We start from the raw sequence: 12,376 nt of genomic DNA on the forward strand, positions 1-12,376 counted from the left end.
TTTTGGCTAAGATCAAGTGTTGCATGGAGAGGATGCTGCACTTGGTTGAGGTCATTAGGTTACACTGAGGCTTCATATGTTTCATATGAAGCAATTTTTAAAAGTGGCATCTCGGCCTTTTGGCTAAGATGCAAATGAGCCCAAGTCTTGGAGGAGGAACCTCCCCCTTCTCCAATCAGCTTGGCTCATGTAGATCGGGCCCAGGACAGGGTGATTTGGTCGCTCGCCCTGTCTTGTCAGCCTGGATCTGAAATGTCTCAACTTGTTGAGACTCTGAATTGGATTTGATTTGATTGAATTGGAAAAGTATAAAAAAAAACAAACAGAGCTGAATAAAACCTAACAAACTGGTAATGTAACTAGTCAAGAATTCGCAGTAAAGGCATTGGCATTGATAGGTATTTAAAAGACCGCATTTTTGTTAAAAGAGACAATATCGAGAATAATAAGCTCTGCAATCAAAGGCCTTCGAAAAAAGATAGGTGACGGTATCTCATTTCTAATCTTCCACATACTGTGGCTTACTGACACCTCTGAAAGCACTTGTGGGTTTTAGTTTTCTTAAGGCTCAGCAAATCTTTGAGTGTTTCAGGAAGTAGGTTAGAAAAATCCAAATTAATTCTCAAATTTGATAAAATGTTTAAAAATATAATGTCGGAAAGTATAAGAATGGTTAAGTTGCCTTTGATCAACAGACAAGTAGAGACTGCGAGCCTATCACAGCTGATAGCTCTAGGCACAGCATGGCATCAAAGAGAGAAAACAAAGCAAGGTTAGCAGAAGTTAAGTGATAACAGCTACAGAAAGCTGATAATCAGTCATTGTGCTGATATCAGACAGATTGTGTTAGTTAACAGTGTGGTTTTACTTAATTGCCAATATTACACAAGGGCATTTTTACCTGGTGGTTAGAAATTGGTGGCGACATAGTTAAAATCAGTATGAAATCAAAAAGTGTTTCACTGCACATTCAGAAATAGTGCATGTAAAATGACTCGTACCTAAAGCATGTATTGAACGAACGAAATGAACAAATCTTCCAGTCTCCCTCACTTAACTATTAATTTCTGGTCTTTCATATACACGGGAGCCCCGTTGTAACGCGCCCAGATTTAGCGCAAAATCAGATATGACGTGATGAATCATTGGACCCTTTTTTTGCTCCTTCCGGTTTAGTGATTTAGCGCGACCCCGATAACATTCGCGATAACATTTTATGGACCCCAACCACCGCGTTACAACAGGGCTCCACTGTATTAATATTTTATTGCAGCTGGTTACATCCTTTCTGAAATTCAGAAGCTCCCATAGAGCAGTCAAGAATGTGCAGTGATGCAGAGAGAAGTGGAGGGAGATTCTCGATATTTAGCTTTACTGTGATGTTCAGTTCGTATTATGGGATGTAATTATAGCATATTTTACTGGAGCAGGACAAAACAAAAATATTGAGACTATAGTGGCATTGTGTGTTGCTGAATGTCTGCAGCCTGTACGAGGGCACCAAATGATGCACGGTGAAGCTGTCTTACACACAGACACCTATTGGTGTCTGCTTTCCCAACAGATGTTTGGAATTGACACTCATCTCTGCAATCAATGGGTTCGCAGCTGGCTACAGCTCCAACATGCAGTAGTTGTAGATGGTTACATTACTATTCAGTAATTAGACCAACAGCAGGTACAGCTAAATGAGAGAATCCTAAAACCACGCAGCATCAGAGGCTCTTCAGCCTGTCGTGCCTGTGCCAGCTCTCTGGAGGAGTTATCCAATTAGTTCCACTGCCATTTCTCCTGCAGAAGTTTACTTTTGAAGTATGGATCAATTCCCATTTGAACGCTACTATTCAAGCTTCTTCTTCCACTATTTCAGCTACACAACATGGAATGATGCAGCACACAAGGCGGCTATTCCGTTCATCGTGCCTGTGCTGGCTCTTCTGAAAGAGCTATCCAATTATCAGCACTTCCTAGAAGATCTCAAAGTGAAAAAAGGTTGTACCAGAAGATCATTCTTGTGCTTACCTGTGGTGTACAGCTGCTTATTGGCCGGATTTCATTGCTTAGTGGTGCCATGGAGACCAACAGAGTATAATTCTTGTTCAGGACTCTGCTGCAGGTTGCAGGATCTAACCCCAACAAGCTCTCGCAACGTAACAGATCTAATGGAAAGCCTGATACAGAACAATCTCATCAGAAAATAAAACCTCATTCACAGAACCATTCTTTGGAGAAACAAAAAAATACATTATACATTCTCCACTGATGCCAGAAAAGATCATTTCCAAAGCATTGGTTGTCATTTTAACTTGAGTAGGATTTTCCAGTATATTAAGCCTATAGCTTATACTTATAGGACTAGTGATACTTCCAGCAAAGAAATAGTGCTGAATGCTCCCAACCTCGATCTGAGAGGAATTAAACGATTAAAATTAGACAGTCTAAAAAAGTAACAAATCATTTTAACACACTCCTTCAATCAATTATCACTTTTTAATTACAATGCTTTTTTGTTAACAGCATAAAACTGATTGGTCACGTTTCTGCTAGCTGAGAAAAACCCATTTCCTCTGGGACTTCATCATATTAATTAATCTGTTGTTCGATTAAACCATTAATTAATGTGGAAATAATGCTCAGTCACTTAGAATCCTCCATAAAACTGCCCCTCATTCAAAATACAGTTGTCCATATTCCTGTTCCTAAAGCCCCTCACCTCTTCCCCCTTGTCAAGTTCCAATGCTTGGTTTGCCTTGAAGAATCAACATCAACATCTTTGATCTTACCATCAATACTACCACATCTTCATCCCTCCTATCCTAATGACCACCTCCCACTGTTCTCTCCCACTTGCACCCATTGCTCATCAGATGGGGAGATAGTAGCATTGTGGTAATGTCACTGAGCGAGTAATCCAGAAACCCAAGCTAAAGTCCGAGGACACGGGCTCAAATCCCACCAAGAGCACAATTAAAGATACCTGGAATTTCAAGTTAGTCTCTGTAATGGTAACCTTGAAGTGATTACAAACTGTCAAAACTATAAAAGGGAGCTGCCCATAACTGGTCTGACCTACATGCGACTTCAGACCCACAGTAATGTAGTTGACTCTTAACTACTCCCAAGGGCCTGGGTGGCTCAGTCAATCGAGCATCAGACTTTTAATCTGAGGGTCCAGGCGTCTTGTCTCTGTTCGGGCACTGCTTGGATGAGCGGGACAGCTGGTTTATGATGCAGAGCGATGCCAACAGCATGGGTTCAATTCCCGTATTGGTGGAGATCGTCCATGAATGCTCTGCCTTCTCAACCTTGCCCCTTGCCTAAGATGTGATGATCCCCAGGTTAAAACACCACCAGTCAGCTCTTCCCCTCAAAGGGGAGAGCAGCCTATGATCATCAGGGACTATGGCGACTTTACCTTTACTCCCAACAAATGCTGGCATTGCCAGAGATGCCCACATCTCAGACATAAATATAAAACAGCTCCTGTCCATCTTCTTTCCTCCATTACCAGGAGCCATTGTAATCCTGCTCTTAAATACTCACACCAAACCCCTCCTCATCATAGCTCCTTCCTATTTTCAAAAGACTTTATTCTTCAACCACCCTCACAATCCTGACCTGCCCCATTCTTTCTCCCCCATCCAATGCCCACATTCTTCTCTCTGTAAAGCACTGGCACCTTACCAATCAAAGCAGTGCTACTTAAATACAAATCATCACTTAACCTACAATACTTGCTTGGCATAAATCACACCTATCCCAATTTTAAAGCATGCTACAATGGATTTCAATAGTTGCTGATTAACTTTATAAAGAATTACAAGGCTTTTCAAATCCTAACCCTCGAGAAATGACAAAAAGTCACATCAAGGAAAATGACAATTGTGTGTCAGTGAAGTGACCATGGTATAATTTGAAAATAAATACCAGCTTTGAACAATTACTTTCAACGAAGTATAAATCCTACCATTGTTTGGTTGTTCATCATCTGTAACCAGCTCCTTGTTATGGCGCAGGAAGAGTATAGTGTTTCTCAGAGTTAGTGCGTGATCAAAGTACCTTTGGGCTTCCCCCTCACCAGTGTTTTGAACCTTTAATATTGAACACCTTGGTTACTTTGTGATTCTAAACTGTATTGAAACAAAAGCATTCAAAACTAAATGCTTATACTTATAAATATGGTAACAATCAGAACCTCCTGGTTTTCAGCAGTGGAATAGGAAACAGGAGGAGGCCATTCGGCCCTTCAAGCCTGCTATGCCATTTTATAAGATTATGGCTGATCTGATTATGGCCTCAATTCTACTCTCCTGCCTGGGTCAGCACAGTGGCACAGTGGTTAGCACTGCTGCCTCACAGCGCCAGGGACCTGGTTTGATTCCGGCCTCAGGTCACTGTGCGTGTAGAGTTTGCACATTCTCCTCGTGTCTGCGTGGGTTTCCTCCAGATGTTCTGGTTTCCTCCCACAGTCCAATGATGTGTGGGTTAGGTTGAATGGCCAGACTAAATTTCCTCTTGTTGTCAGGGGGTCTAGCAGGATAAATACGTGGGGTTAGGGGGATAGGGCCTGGGTGGAATTGTTGTCGGTGCAGGCTTGATGGGCCGAATGGCCTCCTTCTGTGCTGTAGGGATTCTATGATTTCCCCCCGTAACACTTGACTCCCTTGTCAATTAAACATCTAACTCTGCCTTGATTATATTCAATGAATCAGCTGTCACTGCTCCCTGGGGAACAGCGTTCCAAACACTAAAGACCCTCAGAGAGAAGAAATTCCTCATCTTCGTCTTAAATGGGAGACTCCCCCCCCCACAATTGGAACTCTGCAGCTTAATTCTAGAATCCCCCAGGAGAGGAAACATCCTCTCAGTATTTATCCTGTCACACCCCCTGAGAATCTTACAGGTTTCAATAAAATCAAGTGCTAATTTTATGACAGGAAATTTCACGATTTATTTTTAAATGGATGTTTTTGAGGGTTGCAAATCATTATTCCGTCTACTTTTCTTTCAAAGACTGAAAGCCAATGGTCTTGGTCACAAAATAAATGGAAGCACATCAGGGAAATGCAAGTGCAACTACCACTTTTACTATCCGTGCAAGAGTTGGGCAACTGCTTATGCAAAGCAATTTCTCATCACCAAGGAAGTTAATTGCAAAGGCCCTGTTTAAACATGCCAGCTATTTCAAGCAATTCAATAAGCTTCTGAACCTCCTTAAAGTGTGATTAACTGAATTACTTAATCCACTATGTTGACCAGTGTAAAAGCTCCACTGATTTCTGGCAATGTCCTATCACCAGCCCTTCACCAAGAGCACAGTGACACAGTAATGCGACAGCAACAGACTGCGGCCAGTTTGCAGCCTGCATGCTACAATGGATTTTGATATTTTCTGATTAACTTTACAAAGAATTCCACACCTTTTCAATCCTAACCCTCTCGAAATGACAAAGGAAAATGATGGTGGGGGAGTCCAGAGCTAGGGGTCATAGTTTGAGGATAAGGGGGTAAACCTTTTAGAACTGAAGTGAGGAGAAATTTCTTCACCCAGAGGGTGGTGAATGTGTGGAATTCACTCCCACAGAATGTAGGTGAGGCCAAAAAGTTGTCTGATTTCGAGAAGCAAGTAGATACAGCTCTTGGAGCTAAAGGGATTAAAAGGTATAGGTGGGGAAAAGAATCAGGATATTGAACTTGATGATCAGCCATGATCAAAATGAATGGCGGAACAGGCTCGGAGGGCCAAAAGGCTACTCCGGCTTCTAGTTTTTATGTTTCTATGAAACCTATAGCAATTACGTCTTAACGTTTTACCACAGTAAAGAGACCAGGGCATAATTTGAAAACTCAGTTTTAATCTGAGTTTGTAGGAGACCCAGTCAATCCCCACAATAATTAATTCAATTAAACAGTTAACTTATGATTAATACAAGTTACTTTTGAAACTGCTTCCACCACACTTTCAGACAGCATATTCCAGATTTAAACTCGTGGCATAAAAATGTTGCCCCTACCTCCTGGTTTTTTTGTCAATTACCTTAAATTAGTGTCCTTAGAATGGAATAAAAGATTCTCTGGTTCTTCTATTCAATGTCCTCACTAGAGTTGTCTGCTTTGGGAACCATTTTCACCTTATTTGCTCTATCAAACTTTTAATGTATTTCATTATTTTGAATACCCAGTGACCGCTTCAAAGCAAACTGCAGCAACCTCTCCCTAACAACAGTAACCTCACCCTAGTGATGTACCTTCTCAAGTTCCACAAGGAAGCTGTCCAGTGACTCATCTGATAGCTTCCCAACTTCAAACATTGTGACAGCATGGCTCTTCAGATTCTGCAGAAAAATAACAATGAAACATGAAATACACAAAACAGGGACAAATAATTAACATCAAAAAGTCAAACATCTGCAGTGATGCTATAGAGAAACTGGCCCAAAGTTTACTCCACCTTCCTAAAGCTGCATTAAAACTCATTCATGCAATTTAGCAACTCCAACACGGTGGCACAGTGGTTAGCACTGCTGCCTCACAGCGCCAGGGACCCGGGTTCAATTCTGGCCTTGGGTGATTGTCTGTGTGGAGTTTGCACATTCTCCCCGTGTCTGCGTGGGTTTCCTCTGGGTGCTCTGGTTTCCTTTCACGGTCCGAAAGATGTGTAGGCTAGGTGGATTGGCCATGCTAAATTGCCCATTAGTGTCCCATTAACCATGGGAAATGTGTGGGGTTACAGGGATAGGCCCTAGGTAAGAGATTCTGTCAGACAGTCAGTGCAGACTCGATGGGCCAAATGTTGTTTCCTGCACCGTAGGGAATTTGATGATTGTGATGCAAACTTTCACATACCTAACGATAGCAGTGTACAACAAATATATCCTTGTTGAACTGTGACACTTGGTTATCTTTTCTTACCATTTCCTTAGGTTTGAAATTTTACACATTAGATGGTTATACCATATCAAGTCCCTATTCTTCTCAAAGAGACATGGCACTATTTCAAACAAGAGCAGGAGATATCTCCCCGCAGTGCCCTAGCCAATATTTATCCCTCAATCAACATCATTAAAGTAGAATTCTCTGTTCATTATCCACACTACTCCATAGAAGCCAGAGAACCCCTGCAGTACAGGAGGCCGCCATTTGGCCCATCGAGTCTGTACCAACCACAATCCTACCCAGGCCCTATTCCAGTAACCCCACACATTTACCCTGCTAATCCCCCTGACACGAAGGATCAATTTAGCATGGCCAATCAGCCTAACCCGCAGATCTTTGGACTGTGGGAGGAAACCCACCCAGACATGAGGAGAACGTGCAAACTCCACACAGACAGTGACCCAAGTCGGGAATCAAACTCGGGTCCCTGGCGCTTTAAGGCAGCAGTGCTAACCACTATGCCCCCATGCCTGCAACTACTGTTTGTGGGAGCTTGCTGTTTGTAAATTGACTGCCACATTTCCCACATTACAACAGGAACTATACTTCAAAAGTATCCTGCTAGCTGTAAAACATTTTGGAGTTGTCCATTGTCTTTCTTATATACAATAGTACTAATCACTGTGCACCACGAAAGAAAGATTTTAGAAGTCCTTACCGGTGAAAGGTTTCCCATCATTAGGAATGCAGTAAGGGTTGAATCAAACAGGAAGGCGATTCGCTTAGTGTGTCCACTGGGCATGCTCAGACTGTTCACACTGGCAGAGTCAGCTAAAAATCAAGATAACAGTGATCCCTTATATCTGAAATGAAGATTATAAACAAACAAAAAAGGAAGCAACATACTTGAATGGCTCACTGGCCTGCACCTATGGTGCTTCGTTTTAAAAAAAAATTCATTCACAAAACATGGGTGTTGCTGGCAAAAGCAGCAATTATTGTCCATCCCCAATTGCCCTCAAGAAGGTGGGAGATGAGTAGCTTTCTTGACAACCAAGTGGCTTGCTAGGCCATTCCATAGGGTCGATAAGAGTCAACCATATTGAAGTGGATCTGGAGTCACCTGCAGGTCAGACCGGGTAAGGATGGCAAATTTCTCTCTCCGAAAAACACGTGTGAATCATGTTATCGTGATCCCAAGCCGGTCGGTGAAACATGAAACTAGACACTCGTACTTTTCTTGATACTGGATTTATTCAGATTGCAGCATAATGTATGTCTGCCTCCTAGCGACCATCTATTTATTGTCACATATTAGTATACAGTGAAAAGTATTGTTTCTTGCGCGCTATACAGACAAAGCATACCGTTCACAGAAAAGGAAATGAGAGTGCGCAGAATGTAGTGTTACAGTCATAGCTAGGGTGTAGTGGAAGAATTTGAGCATTGTTAAGAGAGTTTAAAAGAGTTAGAATGAAGTTTTACAAGCAAAGAACGAGAGTAAAAATGTATTAGAAGGTATGCTGGGCACAGCTTGCAAGAAGTCGCCTACCTCCGGCGCCATCTTGGAAAAAAACACTAACCCAGACTAACCCAGTTAAGACTAGTTAAGGCAGTTAACCTAGTTAAGACTAATCCAGTGTCTGAGCATCTAGGTGCTTAATTGAATAATGCCCTTCACTTGTGTATCTTAACAACAAAGCTATCATACCATTAATTAGCAGATTTTTTAAAAAACGACAATCCACGGTTACGCAATCATCATTACTACATAGAAACATAGAAACATAGAAACCCTACAGTGCAGAAGGAGGCCATTCGGCCCATCGAGTCTGCACCGACCACAATCCCACCCAGGCCCTACCCCCACATATTTACCCGCTAATCCCTCTAACCTACGCATCCCAGGACACTAAGAGGCAATTTAACATGGCCAATCAACCTAACCCGCACATCTTTGGACTGTGGGAGGAAACCGGAGCACCCGGAGGAAACCCACGCAGACACGAGGAGAATGTGCAAACTCCACACAGACAGTGAGCCGAGCCGGGAATCGAACCCGGGACCCTGGAGCTGTGAAGCAGCAGTGCTAACCACTGTGCTACCGTGCCGCCCCAACTTACTGATGCTTTTTTAAAAATTTCCAGATCTTTAACTGAATTTAAATTCTCCACAGCTGTTGCGGTGTCTCCAGATCATTAGTCCAGTAACATAACCACCCTAACAGAAGCTTGATAAACCCAGAAAATTAGAAAGACATTTTAAAAACAAATCATCTGAGGGATGTGGGTATCGCTAGGCCAGCATTTATTGCCCATTTCCAATTGCCCTGGAGGTGGCGGCAGTGAGCTACCTTCTTGAATTGCTGTAGTGGTGTAGGTAGGCCTACGTATTTACAGTGCATTGTCCTTTGTTTTGAATTGCAGAAGTCTTTTTTTTTAAGATCAAGTCACTCCATACATTTTTTGACACTGATCACAGAAGTTACCTAAATGTATAAACATTATTCAGTACCAAAACTTTGTAAACTTGCTAAGACCAAGTCCAGAGTCATGCACTAACCTACATCATCCTGACTAGCTGCATCAGTGTCTGTCATTGAGGTTGTATCGTGCACAGGACTCCGGTTTTCAGTCCCATCCCACGAGAGCAGCATCTTCTGTGGGTCCATCGCACACCTGCAGGAAGCGACACAGCACAGCATTGGGTGGTGTTCTCTTTCAACAACTGCAAAATTGCACATTTGAAATTTGTTGCACGTACAACTTTGAAGAACGTTTATTTAATTGAAGCAAATTCAGGATAGATTATTAGAAATCATGCCCTTAGATTAATCCTCTTGCTTTTTGCATCTCTCTTCCACTGACTATAAGAGCTAAGCACTGGTTAGAAACATATCAACTAATAACATATTACATATTAATAACAAATAACATTACATATTAATAACATGTTACATGTATGTACGTATGACATTAATAACAATTAACATCAATTAATGAGTTATTCATGTGTGCTGCACTTCATGCTCCAAGTGTATGACTGGGAGGTACAAAACAGACTATATCCTAACAAAGATGTGTAGAAAATTTACAAAGCTGTGAAGAGCAGAATAGGAAGAGAACAGGAACAAGGCAATGGGAACAAAGGAACAGGAAAGACCCCAGCCAACAGAAAAAGAGTTGGAATTTCTTTTTAAATGACCAGGGCTGGAAAATGAAGAACCTTAAGTACTCTGAACACTTGTGTACAAAACATACCAAAAAGCACTATGAACTGGGTTCCAACAGCAACACATTATTCGTCCAGACTTGGGGAAAACATTAGCTGATATAATATATATATGAAATGTTATATCAAACGCACACAACACTTTGTTATGAGTGGTTATGAGTTTCAGCAGCTCATCAAAATGCAAAGATATCGTAAAGTCTGATCTGTGAACAGAACATGCCAAAACAGCTCTTACCAGGTTTTCCTTCGTCAAGTCCATATTTGTGCAAGGAAAATAATTTCATCAGAATAAACTTCAGGCATTAAGTAGGAACATATTTTAAAACAATACAGACAAGCATCGTCTTCATGAGGGTAATAAAAACCAATAAGACATTTAATGTGAAACATCCTTCACTCAACCAGTAAAGTGTATTCTATCTGCATGTCAGTGATGGAAGTGTGCCTAGGCTGCAGCTTTTAATTCAGAAGCTAAGATGTTCCTTGGTCAGTTTTTTTAAGTATGATGATAGTCGTTTTAATTAAGTAATGTTGCAGCACGTGCAACACAAGGCCAACTTTTTGCTCTGCAAAATGTTAGTACAACTTTCTTCTGATTAGATTTATAACTAATAGACAAGATTTGAAGAGTTGGGGCGGTATGATGGCACAGTGGTTAGCACTGCTGCCTCTCAGCGCCAGGGATCCTGGTTCGATTCCTGGCTTGGGTCACTGTCTGTGTGGAGTCTGCATGTTCTCCCCGTGTCTGTGTGGGTTTCCTATGGGTGCTCCGGTTTCGTCCCACAGTCTGAAAGACGTGCTGGTTAGGTGCATTGGCCATGCTAAATTCTCCCTCAGTGTACCCGAACAGGTGCCAGAGTGTGGCGGATTCTCACAGTAACTTCATTGCAGTGTTATTGCAAGCCTACTTGTGACACTAATAAATAGACTTAAACTCAAGAGTGCACAGGTTGGGGCTACTTTCACTCGGAAAAAGGCAGCTGAGGAGTAACCGGATAGAGGTCTTTAAAATTATGAAGTGATTAGATAGGTTAGATGTAGACAAATTATTTCCACATGAGCAGCACATCCACCTAACCTGTGCATCTTTCGGACTGTGGGAGGAAACCGGAGCACCCGGAGGAAACCCATGCAGACACGGGGAGAACGTGCAAACTCCACACAGACAGTGACTAAGCCAGGAATCAAACCCAGGTCCCTGGTCACGGTCTTCAGTCCAATGGTTTAAAATGAAGTTAGATAGCAGCACTCAACTAGCATCAGGATCATTAATATTGCTATGGATAATCACGGGTATAACAAGTGCTGCAAGTAAGAGTTGCCAATTTTACAATGGGAGTTCCATTGACGAGCAGCACTTAAGTCTTCAATGCAATCCGTAGTGGTGTTATAGCTTAGCATTTTTCATAGAAATCATAGAAACCCTGCAGTACAGAAAGAGGCCATTCAGCCCATCGAGTTTGCACCGACCACAATCCCACCCAGGCACTACCCCCATATGCCTATATATTTACCCGCTAATCCCTCTAGCCTACACATCTCAGGACACTAAGGGCAATTTTTAGCATGGCCAATCAACCCAACCCGCACATCTTTGGACTGTGGGAGGAAACCGGAGCACCCATAGGAAACCCACGCAGACACAAGGAGAATGTGCAAACTCCACACAGACAGTGACCTGAGCCGGGAATCGAACCCAGGTCCCTGGAGCTGTGAAGCAGCAGTGCTAACCACTGTGCTACCGTGCCGCCCAAAATGTGCAACGGAAACGTTTCTAAATTAGTAACTAGTTAACAACTTTTTTTTTCAGTGAATCAACGTGTCTCAAATATCCAGATTATACTCGAAAATGAGTTTTTTTTTCTTACTCATTAGGTTTTAAAAAATTCAGAACCTGTTGCTATGACCCACAATGGGAAGGTTTCCACTTACTTTAATCTGTTGACTGATGGAACATTCCTCCATGTTGGGTGAAGCTGCTCTGCATTTATCACTTGACCCTTTCTGTGTGCAAAACCCAGTCGGCAATACATCGACACTGCGTTCTAAAGAGACAGAATGAGCTAAAAAAAATGAAGTCCTCAAGCAATGATGCTGCACAGAATTATCACCAAATATATCTAAAGGACATATTAGAGCCACCTGAGTCCAAAATTTGCAGTGAGCGATGAAGTGATGGCACTCACATCTGACCCCTCAGAAAGATGCCCACAAAGATCTAACAAGCCCTGCAACATGGACTTCATCTTTCCTGACACAAATTTAA

The 12,376-nt window shown here is 42.1% G+C and overlaps 1 protein-coding gene across 1 annotated transcript in view; it reads right to left on the minus strand.

The window, feature by feature from the left end:
- Positions 1-12,376, minus strand: part of fam91a1 (family with sequence similarity 91 member A1) — a 52,423-nt gene that overhangs the window by 13,794 nt on the left and 26,253 nt on the right. Inside the window, exons 11-16 of the mRNA XM_078216868.1 lie at positions 12,043-12,155; positions 9,439-9,554; positions 7,595-7,707; positions 6,249-6,335; positions 3,968-4,091; positions 2,023-2,171 (exon numbers count right to left, since the gene is read on the minus strand). Coding sequence (XP_078072994.1) covers positions 2,023-2,171; positions 3,968-4,091; positions 6,249-6,335; positions 7,595-7,707; positions 9,439-9,554; positions 12,043-12,155 — 702 coding nt within the window. The remainder of the gene's footprint in view (positions 1-2,022; positions 2,172-3,967; positions 4,092-6,248; positions 6,336-7,594; positions 7,708-9,438; positions 9,555-12,042; positions 12,156-12,376) is intronic.

This window comes from Mustelus asterias, chromosome 7, assembly GCF_964213995.1.
Source record: "Mustelus asterias chromosome 7, sMusAst1.hap1.1, whole genome shotgun sequence".
In the NCBI taxonomy this organism is placed as follows: Eukaryota; Metazoa; Chordata; class Chondrichthyes; order Carcharhiniformes; family Triakidae; genus Mustelus; species Mustelus asterias.